The 19,287-nt window shown below is 36.8% G+C and overlaps 1 protein-coding gene across 1 annotated transcript in view; it reads left to right on the top strand.

Annotated features, from left to right (window-relative positions):
* acap3b (ArfGAP with coiled-coil, ankyrin repeat and PH domains 3b) overlaps positions 1-19,287 on the top strand; it is a 90,381-nt gene that overhangs the window by 16,701 nt on the left and 54,393 nt on the right. Inside the window, exon 2 of the mRNA XM_081358380.1 lies at positions 17,555-17,612. Within this exon, the coding sequence (XP_081214506.1) occupies positions 17,555-17,612 (58 nt within the window). The remainder of the gene's footprint in view (positions 1-17,554; positions 17,613-19,287) is intronic.

Below are 19,287 nucleotides of genomic sequence, written 5' to 3'. Positions count from 1 at the left end.
TGAATCACTTATTGTGCACATCCATGCTTTTACATTGTACTTGTAATAAAAATGTATATATTTTTTTTAAATATTTTTTAAAATAACAGCAAAAAATGTGCTGTGTTAATGTATATTTTCAAAATGTACTAGTTGGTGGGTTGTTTGAATGACTAGTTAACTAATCGGTCTGTATAATGAAGCAGGTTACATGCACATAGGCCTACATGTTTTTATATTGTACTAAAGATTTAAAAAATACTTGCATGTAATTAAAGCTGTAATTAATTTCTGTAATTACATCTATAATTCACTCTTCCCTTACACCTGTGGGATTACATATTTAAGAATCTGTTTAAGATCTGCTGATCCTACATCCTTACATAACATCACATAAAAAAACTAAGAGGAAGTACATTGTATTTAGCATTTAAAGATTATGACATCAGAGGAATGATTTTAGCAAGAGGTTCCTGGCAGTCCTGTTCTCTTTACCTTTTGTCTTTAATGGCTCTTGGAGCCACTGTCCCATTCTTTGAATATTTATGCTGATTGGATTAGGACTGGTAACACTCTGGGAGTCTGGGACGGGTTACTATACCTGGATACTTCATTTGTGACCCTGTACCACAAAACCAGTCACATGGGTCAATTTTTTAAAATTGAGATTTATACATCAACTGAAAGCTGAATAAATAAGCTTTCCATGGATGTATGGTATATGTTAGGATAGGACAATATTTGGCCGAGATACAACTATTTGAAAATCTGGAATCTGAGGATGCAAAAAAATCGAAACATTGAGAAAATCGCCTTTAAAGTTGTCCATTTATGTTCGCGATTGTGCTGCATTCACTCACAAAAATAAATGTTTTATATGTTTACACTAGGAAATTTACAAAATATCTTCATGGAACATGATCTTTACTTAATATCCTAATGATTTTTGGCATAAAAGAAAAATTTTGACCAATACAATGTATTGTTGGCTATTGCCACAAATATACCCAAGAGACTTATGACTGGTTTTGTGATCCAGGGTCACATTTGCCCACTAAAAATCTATATAAACTACAATTTGCAATAATTTCGCTTCTGAGTTTCCTACACACCTTACCCCCCCTTTAACCCAACCATACCTCCACCTAACCATACCTGTATCCCGACTCAATAGCAGCAAGTGTTTTGCGATTCAACAACACAATAAGAACATTGTGCTTAACATTTTTTTTTATATAAGTACATAGTAGTTAAAGACGCCTAATATGAAGTGCGACCCAACATTTTATTTGAAATAAAAATGAACAACCACTTGTATGATCTAATCAGCAACAGTAATGCAATATAAAATACTGACTGAGTATAAAGTACAATATATTAGAGAATGAGTTGTTTGTCATTCGCAGTGCTTTGCTCAAGTGAGAACAGTTTCAGGTTATCAAATGGATTTAAAAAGAAAACCTGCGCACATCAAGCCATCTATATCACTTCTCTCACTTTCTCTCTTTGGCTGTTTTGGACAGTGCTAAAGATTGCTTCCTCTCGGGGCAGCTCTCACAGCGAGGAGCAACGTGTCAAGGCTTATCCGTCTGCTCCAAGTCCCCGTGCCAAACACAACACCCCGCTAAGAGAATTAGTCTCTCGCGCCAGAGTTCTGGCACTGTCCAGTCAGAGAAGTGACATGCTGGCCAGTGCTTCTCTCTGGACTTCCTGTGAGTTGTCTGTCTGTCCCCAGAGAGCCATCCAATGCTGCGTCTATTGCCAATGGACTGAAACTGATGTTTGGTTTTGTTTGTGAAGGAATTATTCTTCAGGCTCTTTTCTCATTTTTTAGACAGGATATGTCTTCCAAAGCTCAGATCAGTCGCTGCTTCTCAGGATTAAGACCCAACGCTTGATGTGCGCATTCTTTCAGGCATTCTTGACGGCTTGGGTAATGTGCTCATCTCTGCTGCTCGACTGCGGCGCAGGAATGTGCTGTGTTAATGTGTACAACTGTATGTTTTCAAAATTAACTAGTTAGTGTGTTGTTTGAACGACTAGTTAACTAATCTGTCTGATTAATTAGGGAGGTTTTAAATTCACCGGACCTGATCAGATGTGTACCTTTACAGGTATAGAAGATGCGTAGATGGTCCACAATGTCCTAGATGGAGCACAACAGAATGAAACAATGCAGGAGAGCTAGCTGAAGGCCAGTTCACACTGCACACGGCAACAGACACTTTGTCTGGTTTTGTCAGATCAGTGTGTTACCGCTATCTGTGTTGGTTTGTTTGCCAATTGAACATGTTGAATTGCTGTTTGAGAAGCCTTCTGTCTGAACCGTCTTGACTTCTTTGCTTGCTTTCACTTATATTCTCGTGCACTGACTCATTCGCAAAGCTGAGTTCTCTCTCTCATCGGCGGCGATTCAACATGATGAATCGGCCCAAAATACCCAGGCGGCGTCCAACTAGAGCCAATGATGCAGAACACAGAAAAACTAAGCCAACGGACGCTAAAAACGGCCCAACATTGCCCAAAAGCCAACAGTCGGCTTGGTGTGTCCCGGCCTTTAAAAACACAGCACTTGTTGGGACAACCGAGGACCCCTAAGTGATTTCATTGGGTGGAAGATCTTTTAATAGGTTTTATATTTAGTGACTGATTAGAAATTCTACAAATATTGCTTTGTGGTGTATTTTGTCTATTACAACTATTAACGATTTTTTAATTGTGTTATATAACCAAAAAGGAATCAAACATTTTTCATAGTTTTTTTTTATTACATTTTTTTTGTTTTCATAGGTTATCTGCTATGCATGCTAGCTTAGCCTATGTAAATGTTCAATTATTCAGTATGTTTTTGGTTTGGTCATGCGTAAAAAATGGACTCAACAGCCCATCCGAATTGTTAAAAAAAAGCAGGACATTCAAAACCCACAATAAAACTTGACACAACAGCCAAAAATGGGATGTCAGTGTCTGCAGCATGGATTTAATGATGCAACTGTTGTGGGAGAGTTTAACTGTGTAAACTATAAACCAGATAAAGCATAATAGCTGTTTGCATGCTATTTAAAACATTGCAGGTAAAAATCTCAAAAATATACATACGAATCTGCAACTAGTCACCTATTGTGACCCATAGCTAGTAAAAAGCATGCCTGTTGTCTCTTAATCATACGCAGAACAGGATTACGAGAAGGCATCATTTTGACTAGCCAGAAACAAGTTGCCAGGTTCTTCTAAAAGTTAAATTGTTTCTGAAAGGTTTGCACAGCTTAACCCAAGAAAGGATTTTTGTAGAATTGATCATCGGTAGGTGGAGATGCCAAGGAATTCTCAACCCAGATGGCAAAACCATACTGCAGCTGGATTTGTTATGAAATGTTGATGCGCTTTTTACAAATAATGTGTCTTTTGGTAATTTTAAAGTTGTGGTTAATGACCGTATTCTACTGGATTGCTTTAAGCAGAGGGTGTTTTTTAGTCTAGATTTTTTCAGTCTCCCCTTCTGAGATATTTGAGGTTTCTGGAGAGAAATCAAACCACAGTCGTTCTGGCAGGAGTTTGAATCGTCTGGCTGGTGAACATGCTGCATGGGTGGGCCTGAGAACTCTTAGACGTCAGTGCTTTCTGTCGGCAATGTTGAACTGCCATGCATATTGTTAAGCACCGTAAATTGCATCGAAAGTACATTTATGACTTATGATCAGGTGTAATTATTGGGTTGTGGTTCTCCACATCAGCAGACCTAAAGCAAGCAATTGAAAATAAGATTGCATATTGGGTTTAAAGTGGCTAGAAAGCTTCTACCAAAGTTGGGGTTCCATCAGATATGATATGACAAGTTCATGTTTTCACTGGTAGAAAACATGCCTGGTTTTTAGTTTGATCTCACTTAGTCCCAGACTATGGTTGTTAAAACAAGCCAGTAAAAACACAATTTCCCAACATCCTCTTAAAAAGCAATTCCCATGTTAGGCAGTAGCCGTAACGGGAGAAGCTTGATTATTCACCCTGCAGATGAGGCTGTGAAAGACTCCATTAGCGGTGGAGGGATGTGATGAGTCGAGACTTCAGCGCTGCTCTGTAATTTCTCACTGGATGACCAAGGTTATAAGTACCAGGTTGGTTAAGGCAAACTATGTTCTTTCATAGAAACCATAAGTAGTTTGCCATATTAATGTTTATTAATATTTGACAAAAGCTTGTCTGCCATATCAAAGTCATGTGGTGCAACCAATAAAGTCATAAGGTGCAACCAATTTGCAGAAAAGAAATGGAATCCTTATTAATGTATCTCTGCTAAATAAAAGTATTCATTTCTTTTCTTTCTTTCCCACTACTTCTGAATGGTAGTATATATCTTTTACATTTGTTTGCATTGTTTATTTTTATTCATTTATTTTATTTAGCGGACTCTTTATGTCAGTTTGATACCCCTGTTCTTACACATGCAAAGGAGCTTTTGCTGAGGTAAAAGAAGTGAAAATCTTATCATAATTTGAACTTTTTATAACAAGACAAGGTTTGTTCAGTGACATTTTCAGAGTAATAACGTTTAAACTAAACAAAAGTTTTTCAAAACCATATGGGAACCAAAATGAATGCAAAAAGAACATTTCTAAAAAAATAAATAAAATAAAAAGGTGTTGTAAACTTTGAAAAAGATTTTTCCTTTTCTTTATCCTGGACACATTTATTTGTAACTGACCCAATTCTGGTCAACACATGTTGTGCATAAAGACAGTATCTTGATCTTACAACATGATTTAACTTAAATTGATTTTATGAAATAAATTGTTTTGACAGACCGAACAAGCCTGATGCTTATTTGTCCAACACATACTCTGTACACAGCATGGGCAGTGAAACGGTGATGTAATATTTGAACATTCAGGAACAGCAAATTGAGGATCATTAAACAGTACAAATGTACTGCTGTATAAACAAGAAAGCTTGTGTTTTTACTTCAGAACAGATCGTGTATTCTGTGCAGATGTATAACGGTTTTAAGCCTCGTAGTGTTGCCTAATTCTTGGCATAGGTCTTTAGCTAACTTAGGGAAAAGGTGCTATTTGCTCCCCTGCAGTTTGCAGAGGAAAGATTGAGGGCCAAAGTAAACCTCGCCTGGCCAACACTTTTAGTACTTGTTTTTCTCTCACCACAAATGAGGTCTTTGCACTTGGGTTGGTTTTTCTCTGAACCGTCGCTTAAGCAATCAGCCCCGCTCCTGAGGGAACTATTTGGTAAAACACCTTAGGGTTCTGTCACCTTCTCATCTGGTCATTCTCCTGTTCAGACGTTTGGATCTCATTCCACAAAGTGGACGAGGGTGATACTTCTCACAAGAGACGCCCTCATGAACCTTGGACTACAGAAGATATCGCTCAAGATAGATAGGAACATCTGGCAACTGTCGTTTCTTCTCAACTCTGGATTCTATCCAACTCCCGTGGCCCGTTTTCCCATGTTCCAAGGTTTGGGGATTGGGGAACGGCTCACTCCATTAAACACGACGGCTACACTCCCTCGCTAACAGATGCTGCACAGCTGATGGGCGGCATCTGATCCTGTCATCCAGTGCAACGGTCGACTCTTCCTCTACACCATCTGAAAGTCATTATAACACCATTAGCAAACGTGCTTCTCCCAGTGTGACCAGTGAAAGGAGTGATAAACGGGGTCATACCACAATGTTACAGTTAGCATGTTGACGTACGACACCATGATCTGGGAGGCTCTCACGCTCTCTGTGGGTTTAGAGGGTGAGATCCTTGTCATTATCTCTCAACGCCGCTCTCTGATTTAGAAGGCGGCGTAATACCAGGGTGATCAAACAAACTCCAGTGATGTGTGGAGGTTAATGCTAGTGAGTTTACATGGCCACCTGCAGATTCCTTGATCTAACACACAATGTGACGCATCAAGTCATGGCGTTTTGGCTCACTAACCCTATATACGCAAGTGATAATGAACATCCAGCCGGTTGTTATCGCAAACTATGAGGACGCAATGTGGAGGGGTCTTGTATCACCCTGAAGAGGTTTATTTTGCGTTGTACGTTATCTCGCTTATTGCATGGCCGCTTGTCACATAAGTAGATATTTAGACACAAAATATTGATTTGAGTTGAAATATTTTATTAGCTCATTTAAAGCAAAGCTTTCATGAAGAAAAGCAGTCTAGTAAGAAGCCTAGATGAACGGACAAGTTCAAACAAGACAAACATGTAAGGGGATAATGTACAGTCATATCATATCACACAGCTTTTCACCATTTTAATGATAACGGGAACATGAAAAATTGATTTGAGAAGACATCGTACCTGTTTATTATCTTATAATACATTACAGTGTGCAAATAACCATTCTAGCAAAGAGATGTCCACAATATTACCGTAGGTGTAATATTAATACTGAAGTCCTCTAGTTTCATTTTACAGTAAATACAGTTGATAACTGAGACTCAAAATGGCATGAGCTGCATTTGATTTAAACGAGAGAGTGTGATATGAGAGACACAAAAGAAGCGCCGACCTTAAATTCCCAGGTGAGCACTCATTATTCAGCATTGCTATTGACGACGATCATTGTAAGGGAATATCTGACCTTCGGTATGTTGCGACTGACCAATCAGAATCAAGCATTATAGAGAGCTGTGTTATACACTCACCTAAAGGATTATTAGGAACAACTGTTCAATTTCTCATTAATGCAATTATCTAATTAATCAATCACATGGCAGTTGCTTCAATGCATTTAGGGGTGTGGTCCTGGTCAAGGCAATCTCCTGAACTCCAAACTGAATGTCAGAATGGGAAAGAAAGGTGATTTAAGCAATTTTGAGCGTGGCATGGTTGTTGGTGCCAGACGGGCCGGTCGGAGTATTTCACAATCTGCTCAGTTACTGGGATTTTCACGTACAACCATTTCTAGGGTTTACAAAGAATGGTGTGAAAAGGGAAAAACATCCAGTATGCAGTCCACTAGGCAGTCCTGTGGGCGAAAATGCCTTGTTGATGCTAGAGGTCAGAGGAGAATGGGCCGACTGATTCAAGCTGATAGAAGAGCAACTTTGACTCAAATAACCACTCGTTACAACCGAGGTATGCAGCAAAGCATTTGTGAAGCCACAACACGCACAACCTTGAGGCGGATGGGCTACAACAGCAGAAGACCCCACCAGGTACCACTCATCTCCACTACAAATAGGAAGAAGAGTCTACAATTTGCACGAGCTCACCAAAATTGGACAGTCGAAGACTGGAAAAATGTTGCCTGGTCTGATGAGTCTCGATTTCTGTTGAGACATTCAGATGGTAGAGTCAGAATTTGGCGTAAACAGAATGAGAACATGGATCCATCATGCCTTGTTACCACTGTGCAGGCTGGTGGTGGTGGTGTAATGGTGTGGGGGATGTTTTCTTGGCACACTTTAGGCCCTTTAGTGCCAATTGGGCATCGTTTAAATGCCACGGCCTACCTGAGCATTGTTTCTGACCATGTCCATCCCTTTATGACCACCATGTACCCATCCTCTGATGGCTACTTCCAGCAGGATAATGCACCATGTCACAAATCTCCATCAACTGCAAGATGCTATCCTATCAATATGGGCCAACATTTCTAAAGAATGCTTTCAGCACCTTGTTGAATCAATGCCACGTAGAATTAAGGCAGTTCTGAAGGCGAAAGGGGGTCAAACACAGTATTATTATGGTGTTCCTAATAATCCTTTAGGTGAGTGTACATTTAAAATGCCTTTATCATAGGGTTAAAAAAAATCAAGTATATAAGGGGTTAAGAGTACAGCTTTCTCAAAATAAGCCTGCATGCACAGTAAACTTGGTACACAATCACAAGTTTAATTCCAACAGCATTCTAGAACAGCGTTTTAATGGGGTGTTTACACAAGACAACACCGTTTTCAACTAAAAAGGAAAAAACTTTGACACATTTTAGCTGTTTATTTACAAGACGATGACATTTTGGGGGCCTGAAAACAAACTTTTGAAAATGGGTTTTTCGGAACAATACTGTCGTTGTCTCCGTGTAAACTCAAACTTTGTGAAACCGGTGACGTCATGCATATTATGTGTTCAGTCTACAGCCATGTAGTGTTTCTTACAAAGTGGCATCGCCAACTACTGGCCTGGCAGCAGAATACAGCGTTTTTTAATCGTTTGATCGTTTTGACAATGTTGTCATCTGTACGTGAAACTTTCAAAAACGCAACTGTTTTTAGTACATCGTTGTCATGTAAACTTACCCTAAGCCTCTCTGAGTAAAGGCTTTTCATAAGATACATGTCACTAAAAATGTAGAACTGGTCACATATTGCATGCATTGCCATTTTAATATCCGTTTACCTTAAAGAACTTGCTTATTCATTTATGCATGTTCAGTGAATTAAATATCCTCATAAATTGTGACCTAAATATTTTGGTAACGTCAAGAGCAAATGTTAAGAATGTGAACGCATGCATAGTCCTCCATTTTGCCGAAGGCGTTGTGCTCCCGAACCAACCAGTCTTCCCTCTTGTTGTGAAACCAAACAAATTTGTCTTGTGTCTCCGACTTGAAAAACGTCTCCTCTGTTCTTTCAGTTTCCCCAGATAAAGCGCCTCACATTTGTTGTTTCGGTTGCTAATAAAGTAAAGCCTGTAAATAGCGGACACATGTGGACACAGATTGATATTCAGTGATCCGTTTGCTATGGGCCCTGAAGGCCCCAGTCATTCAGCGGATGAAAACAGCCCCTGTGTTGGCCTATTGAGTTTGTTTGCTAACAGTCCAGGCTTTGTGAGCGGAAACAGCTCAGGGAATGTGCTTAGCTGCGCTAGGACTCCGAAGACAGCATGGCATTTTAGTAGACTCGCAGGTGTCTTTATAATTCCCCTTCATATATAGAAGATCTATAGCTGCATTGCAGCTGTTCGGCTGTTTCACTCTCCGAGAGATGTTGCTCACAGTGAGCTTGTGTTTTTACAGTGAGAATCAGGATCATTCAAACTCAGCCGCAAGAACTAGAGTAAAAACAGAGTAAAAGACAGATTGAAGGTGGTTAATGTCTGTTAGTTCTTTGGGAGATAATTAAAGAAAGACAAACAAGCAATAAGATGACTAAAATGGCATTTTGCAACAGTCATATTTTTATAAAAAATGTTATCATTTTTTTCTTTTCCTCAAAATTGCTTATCTTGGCCATCAAATGGAGCACATAAAGTTTTATGGTTTCTCTCTCAGCAAATCATTAAACCTGCAAATACCACCGCATTAGTTTAACAGTCTGTGAAATCGAGGATGTTTACAGCCGAGCAAGGACATTCCAGCAATGAAACTACAGGACATCATCTTTACTAGAAAGGATGAGACCCACAATTTTTATTGTTTTGTTTTTTATATTGTTGCCATTCTCACTTTACATGTCGAATTTAGCTGAGGGAACTTGATTTTATTTTATTTTATAGGATTTGACGTCATGAAAATAAGAAAAATGTTAAGCCAGAGGTCTTAACCAGAAGTACATGTGCCACAATTTTTACTATGTTTAAATATTTAAATTTTGATATAATAATAATAATTAGTATTATTACTGCATTATTCATAGTAATTAAAAATCAATTACTATATCAATTAAAAATCAATTACTAAATCAAATAATTCAAAATGATTAATAAATACATGTAATGTAGGCCTATATTTAAAATAAATTTAAAACACTTACCAGAATAATTAAAATCATCATTCAGAGCAGGCCAAACTATATTTTTACAACCTGTGTGTAATATATTCACTACTGGTCAACAGTTTGGAATGATAAAGATTTTTCATATGCTCACTATTTATTTAATAAAAATACAATTAAAACAGCAATATTGTGAAATATTATTACAATTTAAAAGTACTGTTTTCTATTTGAATATATTTTAAAATGTAATTTATTTCTGTGATCAAAGCTGAATTTTCAGCATCATTACTCACATGATCCTTAAGAAATTATTATAATATACTGATTTGATAAGAAACATTTCTGGTTATGATATGTGTTAAACACAGTTGTGCTGCTTTTTTCCAGGGTTCTTTGATAAATAGAAAGTTAAAAAGAACAGCATATCTAATGTAAAAAAATCATAAGTGTCGTATTTTAACATGAAAAAAAGATGGGTTAATTCTTGGGTGATTGCGTGTTGTCTTTAAAATGTTGTGCCGATTTTACACCCATCTGCACATTGATCAGTGTTACAATGTTATCAGTGCTTGTTTGTTATATTTTGGTCTTTAGGTCATAGTTCCCTGAGGCTGACAGAGATGTTGTGTGTTGAGATTGTCCACAGTGCTCTTTTGATGAGGAATCTTCCAGGCTCTGCGTCTCACCTCAGGGCTGATCTGAAAGATCAGGCTAAGAGTTATGAGCATAGATTCATGTGATGCAGACACACATGCGCGCACATATTCATCATGCCTGCGCACGCGGGGCTAAGAATAGCTTCTAGATGTATGGGAGGCTGCGCAGCCGAGCTTAAGATGAGAGACACGTGAGACCCTCCCCCATCAGCACCATCACATCAGTGTCCACTCACTCGAGTGAACAGGACAATCTGACACACTAGATAGTGCTTAAGTGAACAGACACATGCATGCAAACACAGCTGTAGTCTAGGCATCCATCTATCCCTCATCTCAGATGAGTTAGTGTCTCTGTGATCTTGTGGATTCGACATTAAAAATAGATGAGGATTCAGGACACGCACGCCTGTGACAATCAGGAGTTTTCTGCCGTAGATGAACTGTCAGACAAATAATTGCGATTTATGATTTCATTGTTTTGTTTGTGTCACTTACAGTGAAAGCATTATACATAATTTTTTATGTTTTATTTTGTAACTTGAAATCGTATATATTATTATTTTTTTAAAACTATATAATAGGCTCATATTATTTAAAAAATATTCTATGGTGAAGTAAATACTTCATAAAAAACAAATGTAATTTCTACCTGAATAAGTTATTTCAGGCGAATAATTTAAAAAACAAAGTACATTCTGTATAAGCACTCAATTTAAGCTTGTAGAAATTAGTGTAAATATCAACATTATAAAATTAAGTAAAACCTACTCAACTTTCTGATACTGGTGTTCCCATCATACACTGGGGCATGCATAATTAATAAGGATGCATTTTCACTGTTTTATCGTTGCTTTTGTTGTTAGGTTTAGTAACCTGCTGTTTTGTGACATCTGGATTATTTGTGACAATTTTCTAGTCAAAATGATCCAATAATACTCAAAAATGACCCAACAAATGTTACTGTTATTGTGTACCAAGTATTGAGGTCTCTGTGTTCGGCTGGCTATTATTTCTATAATGTAGATATGTTGTCTACACAATATCTACTGCATTATTTACTTAGATGTTTTAAGTAAAGCATACACTTTAAAAGCGTTGTTTAATTAAGTGTTATGTTGTTTGAGTGAAATGTATTTGCAAAGTAAACTTCAAATAAGTAGAAATTACTCAAACAAATGTATTACTCTTTGTGATATTTACTTAACTAAGTTAAGTAGATTTTACTTAATTCCTTATGTGAAATTTAAAATATTTATGCCAAAACTTGCAAAAGTAAAATTAAATACATTTTACTTATTGTTTTTTTCAGTGAACTTCAGTGATTATGAAAATCAATTGTCAACTAAACAATCAATGTTATATAATGAATTATTTAAATGATATAAAGTATTATAATATCAAATAAAATATAATAATGTAGTCTGATTAAACCCACAAGCCTTCATTTTGCATGAAGGAAGACACAATATTGGATTTGATGGCATTACTTTGAATGCTTAAATTTATTTTATTTGAATGGCAAAATGTGATTGAAATTTAAACTGCACAATTATTGCGGTTATATCTCAAATAATTGCGATTAGAAAAAATAACCACAATCAGATGATTAATCAATAATCGAGACAGGCCTATACACACCCTGTATTATACCCATCTCTGTTTCCAAGTTACAGTGTACTTTACATTATTTGAAGGATGTTATAAATGAAACCAGTGTCATTTACAATATTATCACATTTTTGTTTAGCCTTGACTACCTCCACTTATCATCAGTATAGTTCAAATTGGACATTTGGACAGTCATAACCATGACTGTTCACGCTCTGTACTGTTCTTTCATATGAACGGTCTGTGTGGAGTGGGCTATACAAGAACGATACATGTGACTCTTTAATTTAAAAAAGACATCTCACCCTTACTGTCTGTTAACACACATTTATTTCAAAGGTTGATGCTAGCCACATGGGGTTTTTTAGTCAGTACCTAAACTTGCTGGAAAAGCCCACATACTGGGGAACCTGAAGGACCAGCAGCTCTTCAGCTGTTTGTAGATGCTCAGGATCCTCCTAACAATAGATCCCGGGAATGTGGCATCCTCGCAGCTCATCACAGTTGACATGCCGTCCACTCATGAGTCTGGTTACAAGTTAAGGCTGAACAACAACAGCAACCTCTCTCGCCCCTAGGATGAAATAAGGATGTTCTAGCATTACAAATGCACATTGGGATTGTTTTGACTAGTTATTGCTCAATCGTGTAGCAGTGATGAGTCCAAGAGATGCTCTCAGTGAAGGTCCACACCTTCTGGAAGAGCTGTTTTGGACTGGAGCTTGGCTCTGTTGTCCCGATCTCTCCCTCTCCCCTGAGAAAACACAGATGGAGTAGATCGAGTCCATCAACACCCCAAAGCTTCACAGTCCTATAGGGTCGACATTTCTTTCAGTAATGTTAGTTAGTTTTCATTTATATGCTGTTTAATGTTTGATGATCGTATTATTTTACATGTGCGTAAGCAATGCTTCTGTCGCTTGTTTCTGCTGCTTCTTCTCCTGTGTTTTGATCCGGAGATTCAGTATTCTTTCAGAAGATGTGTAATAGCGACCTTACCGGATAACAGTGAAAACATGGATTGCAAGAAAATTCTGAAAATGGTGGGGAAGCGTTAATGAAAAATGTAATGTCGTAACCAACAAGTAAAAAGTAATGATCATTTCCTTAAACCTTGAATACAGGTGAATCTTAATCATATTTTTATTTTTATTTTACATCAGTATCATTGTTTTTCGTAATTCGCACCAAATGTCACGTGTTGTATTGGTATAAAGCTGGAACACAAGGAGAAAATGTACAAGAGGACCTAATGAGTTAATTAATTAGACAACAGGTTAACAGAATACAACAGTCAGACATACTGGAGGAACTGGGTCAACTGACAGGAACACTGAAAGCACAATGAAACCAAAAACCGAACATAACTCTGACAACATGATGTTTTACAACATGAACTAAATCTTAAGTGACTTTTTGACCTTCACACCAGGGTTATTATAGTTCACTAAAACCATAAAAAATGTATTTTATTTCAGCTAGTTGCCAAGGAAACATTTATCATGTTCATTGAGTTTAACTTGATGTACTAAAATAACTGAAATAAAAATGAATACAAACTTCTGAAAAAAAAAAATTCTGTTTTAATGTTAATGTTTTAGTAATTTTGTTGTTTTTTATCATTATTTGTTTTAATACTTATTTTTGAGTTATAATTTGAATTAGTTTTATTTTTGTATTTTCTGTTTTTATTTTAATTTTAAAATTATGTATAATTTTTATTATAATTTTTTGTCTTTTTAGTTAATATATAGATAACAGTTAAACTTAATATAATATTTATTCATTTTGTATTTTATTTGTTACATTTTATTTTATTTCAAGTAACAAAAATGTTTTATTTTTATTGTATTTAAAAATAAAATAAAAAAATAGATCCTGCTCCTGTCATGACCCCAATTCTCTCCTCAGTAAAAACATTTGCATTGTGTCACAGTTGTCAGTTCGTTCCAGGACTGGTCTCAGCCAGTTACAGCTGGCCTTTCCTGTTTAAAGTGTTTAAAATAACTTAAAACTGGTCAACAGTGCGTCCCAGAAGGCTAATGACTGCATCAGAGATGACAGAGCTGTTTAAATAGGTGTGTGTGTGTGTGTGTCTGTGTGTAGTATTGATTGTTCATAACTCCATAACAATATGTCTTGTTAGGACCCCCACACAAGCAGAGCAGAAGTCCCCCACTGCGACCTCTGTGCCCCACTTAGCGGTTGCCATGACAACTGACCTTTATGTCTCTGGTCGTTCATTTTTTAAGTGTTTGTTCAGCGTGTGGGTGTGTTTTGGTTTAATGGTTGTGTGGTCCCCGGAGGCCGGGCTGCATTAGGGACAGAAACTCTCCTGTGGCCAGAGATGGCATAAACGGTTAGAGGCTGGCATCACGTTTTCCAAGGAGTACAATGTGACAGCATCTTCCAAAGCAGAAGATAATCAAATTACCCAGAAGAGGCATATCCAGACATATGGGTGTTTTTGTTTAGTTTTTGTTCAGGCTGTTATATGTAATGAAGCAATAAGCCATGACATACCGTGCTTTACTATGATTTTTATGGTAGAAAGTGGTGTTAAGGAACACGCCGACTTTTTAAGACTTTAGCTTATTCACCGTATCCCCCAGAGTTAGATAAGTCCATACATACCCTTCTCATCTCTGTGCGTGCCGGAACTCTGTCTGACGCACCCACCGCTAGCCTAGCTTAGCACAAAGACTGGAGGTAAATGGCTCCAGCTAGCATACTGCTCCCAATAAGTGACAAAATAATGCCAAAATTTACATGTTGTGATTTGTATAGTCACAGCGTGTACAAATAACAAGGTCACATCATGAGACACAGCCATCTTCTAACTGTATACATACTGGGAACTATATTCTCAGAAGGCGAAGCACTGCTACTTGGGCGGAGTGGTTTGCTCGCAGCGCCTGAGAAGCCCCGTGGTGAGGAGCAGAGAGTTCGCTCAGAGTTGGAGTAAATCACTCTGCCCAAGTAGCAGTGCTTCGCCTTCTGAGAATATAGTTCCCAGTATGTATACGGTTGGTGTTTTTTTTTTTAGTTATTGGGACTCGGGAGTAGTATGCTAGCTGGAGCCGTTTACCTCTAGTCTTTGTGCTAAGCTAGGCTAGCGGTGGGTGCGTCAGACAAGGGTATGTATGGACTTATCTAACTCTGAGTCGCGTGTTCCCTTTAAGCAGCTGATAAGTGTCACAGATGTTCAAATTATTTACCATTTGCGTTTTGTTTTTTTCTACTCTCTGATTGGTGGAATTTTCCGTACAGCATCATGGATAATGTAGTTTTGTTTTTTTACCACAAATTCTTCTGTTAAATACGATTATTTTAGAACTAAGTTTGGCTCACAGTAGGTCTGTCTTTAAAGGTTTGTGAGATTTTGACCTCCAGAACTCGACTGTTGAGCTTGATGTAGTCTCAGCATCAGCGTTTGATGCATAAGGCACACAAAACTGGAAACACTTCAGGAGTTTTGAAGTCGTCATCTGGTTGGTTGAATTCCACAGGATTTCCTGGAGACGTGTGTGTCGCGTTCTTTAGCGGTCTGCCTGGAATCAAAGATGCCGTGATGCCAAACCCCCTCATGGAAAAAGAAAGCCTTTGTGTTTACAACTGTGACAATGAGCTAAACGTTGGATTTTCAAAAGTGCCGCCATTGTTGCAGTAAACTTGCACAACGTTCTTGAATGAATTATTTGTTAGATGCATGCACGCCATTCTGTTATTGTAGGGACCTTTATATTTTCACGCCCCTTAACATGACGTGTAACAAAACAAACTGTGATTGCAATTGGTTGCTTTACATGCAAAAGTAGAATAGTAAAGCAAAGTTTTGTTTATACTTCCTCAAATATCCTACATTTTAAGATTAAAATATACTTAATTTTTTTGTGTTTTTCCTAATAAATGGGTGAAATTTATTACAAAAAAGTACCGTTGCAGTACAGTGCTGGTAATACCATGATGCTTTGATATATATACTGTACCATAGTTTAGAACGATTATCAGGTGGGATGTCACAGATATATGTGCAAGGCTGCATGCAGAGCCACACATATGTTTCGTGCTTGGACTCCTCTCGGCCCTGCTTGAGTTGATAATGTGATAAATCTAAGTAACAGAGCATGCTGTGTGGGAGGAAGAGCTGTGGAGGGACTCGCATGAAAACCTCAACCGTGTTTCTTCAAATTTCCACCAACTGTGCTGAGCTGACTAAGAGCAATAGCTTTTAGCTGGAATCTAAACTGGATTAGGAAGGCTTTTAGCGAGCATGAGATTAGATATATGTCTTTATGCATTTATGAAATTAATGTTCATAAAGTTGTAACCTTATCACAGAGCATTCTCGCTGCAGAGAGAAAGTGTGAAGACATGAATTGACAAGTATTTCTATTGTCAGTCTGTACTGAGAACAAATAGGCTCTGGGATCAACTGTAGGTCACTGAAGTCAAAGAGGCAACAGCAGTCAGACAGTTTATTTTGCTATTTATTGGGTGGCAAAAAGTAAAAACTGTCCTGATATCATGAGTAAAAAATATTTCTTTAAAAATGTATTTAATTTAAAAAAATATATAATAATTTAATATTTAAAAATATCTTGGCATCGTCTTTTAATGTAACATTTTCCTTTATTTTTTTATTACGTGGCAAGGTTAGTTCTAGTTCAGGTTGTAAAATGTCATGTGGTGTGACTCCTCAAAAACTATGGATTAATGGAGTTGTAATGTTAAGCCAATATTGGAATAGTAAAGCAAAACTTACTGAAATGTAAATGTATACATCAAAATAGTTATGTGGTATGAATATCCTATTGTTTTTTTCACACCTTCCTCACAGATCCTCATTTTTAAGACTAAAATATACAAATTTATGTTTTTAGGTTTGACTTCTGACAGTGGTTAAGATAGATTTTGTCTGAAAAATGGACGAAATTCACTGCAAACTACAGCTGTACAATGCCGCGTAAATTGAGAATCAAGTCTTTTTAAAAAAAATAGAGATCATGATTCTGAACAGACAACTGAATAAAATAACATGTAAATTACTAGAGGTTCTGACAAAAATAATAATTGCTGCAGTCTATTTAAAAATGTTTAATTAGAATTAATGTTTTTAAAAAAAATGGAAAAGAGAAAAGAAAAGAGACTCACTCATCAATACTTCACTTGTTTCATTACTGGATGAATCTGCGTTTTTGAACGAATCTCTTGAATGAATGATTCAATTACAAATACATTTTTAGTAATCACTTGTCGCCAACTAGTGGTGTAATAATGTAATTGATACAATCGTTATTTGAAGCGCCAAGTTACTTTTCAAAAGATTTGCTCCATTTCGATCGGTACCAGACATCAGTGTTTATATCTAAACTGTACACTTTTATCCTGTGTGGGTGTTTGAATCGAGATTGCAATCTTTTAACGATTAATAAAAACAATTAAACAAAACTACCTCAAACAATTTCTTTGAAAAAAACACAACTTTTCAATAAAGTATTTTTATGACATGTGGGCATGGTTAGTTCAGGTTGTAAAATGTCAGCGTGAGTCCCCAACAACTTTTTGCTTGTCCTGTGATAAATCTATCATCTAATGAATAATGTGTTTTTCTTGTGTCTTTGCAGGGCGAATATCGATGAAGTTGAGACTGATGTTGTGGAAATAGAAGCCAAGCTAGATAAGGTATGAATAAAATCTATCTGATGTAACTTCAGATGTGAAAAAGAAATGGAAGAACAAATATCAGATGATACATGGCATGAATCAATCCAAAGAATATATTCATCCTCTGCATACGGTCATCCAGTTCAAAACTGCACATCGCCTCCATTGGTCTAAGGATAGATTGGCTCAGATTCTGGTCATTACCGAAGATATTGAATTACTGGGGTTTGATCTTTTGAGTCTTTTTCTATAATGTTTGATCAATGTGTTGCTCCAACAATACCAACTGCAATGGATTAATTAGTCAGGATATCATTTTTTTGTTCACTTCTTGCCAGAAGGCTAATTTAGTATAAATGGAAAGACTCTTTCCCTCCAACATATGGACATTGTATTAAGGATGTCATGTATGATATACAGTTGGAAACAAAAACTGATTTTCTATGAAAGGATCAGCTAGGAGATTTTTTTATCATTTGGCAGCCTTTTTTAAGTTTTGTGGAGAACATGGTCGCTGAAGAACTGTACTGAATATACGCTATGATTTAAAAAATATATATATTTGTAACTTTTTTTTTTTACTGCATTATATTGGATTTCTTTAATATTAAATGTTCTGTTTTGAAGGGTGTTTTTTTGTTGTTCTACCTCTATTAGTCTCTAGAGTTCGGATGCATGTTACATAACTCTTTCTTGCTTTCTCAATAAAGAGACCTTGATAAAAAAAAAAATAACTTCAGGTGTATCCCAATTGGCATAGTTATGCACTATTCTGTGCCATTTTGTTGTATAAATAGTGTGGGCATGTAGTGTGTTCACATTGAAAATACCCGGATGATGCGCTTATTTAACCCGAAAATCAAAGTGTGTCATGTTGGACGCTTCATGCACTCAACAGTTGCAGGAGGGGGAAGGGCTATCAGACTCAGATGCTGGATAACAAACAAAAAAAACATGAAAATCTCACATAGTACACTAGATGGTTATGTGCATAGTGTATAGTTTGTCATTTGGGACGCAACTTCCATTTCATTTGATCAGTGTCGTCTCATTTAATTGAGATGTTGGTTTGAGGCCTTCTGAATGCTGAGCTAATAAGGACTAGTGCATTAGTGCATGGATAAAACAGCATAACAAATGTGCGCTGAGCTAAATCCTAGCTTGTACGCCATACAGGATTAATGGAGATTGAGGGAGAAACCTATTTAGCATTAGGATGCTGAACATTTGCTTCAGGAAACTGCAGTCTTGTAGCTCTCAGCTGCTTCATGGTATTATTAGAAGCTTCCAAATCTGCATACAAGGGCAACGTCTGCCTATTATTACAAGTTTTTTGCAATATGAAAAACCCCAGAGTTTTAATTAGCACAGAATTAGTGTAAGATGCTCAAATAAAAGCTAGACCAAAGAGGCTTTTGTGTGTACATACACCACACTACCTATATATATATATATATATATATATATATATATATATATATATATATATATATATATATATATATATATATATATATATATATATATATATATATATATATATATAGTGAGGAAAATAAGTATTTGAACACCCTGCTATTTTGCAAGTTCTCCCACTTAGAAATCATGGAGGGGTCTGAAATTGTCATCGTAGGTGCATGTCCACTGTGAGAGACATAATCTTAAAAAAAAAATCCAGAAATCATAATGTATG

The sequence above is a fragment of the Scardinius erythrophthalmus genome (assembly GCF_964197995.2).
Source record: "Scardinius erythrophthalmus genome assembly, chromosome: 25".
Classification (NCBI taxonomy): domain Eukaryota; kingdom Metazoa; phylum Chordata; class Actinopteri; order Cypriniformes; family Leuciscidae; genus Scardinius; species Scardinius erythrophthalmus.
The sequence above is the reverse complement of the archived record's forward strand: the minus strand, read 5'-3'. Positions and strand labels throughout refer to the sequence as shown.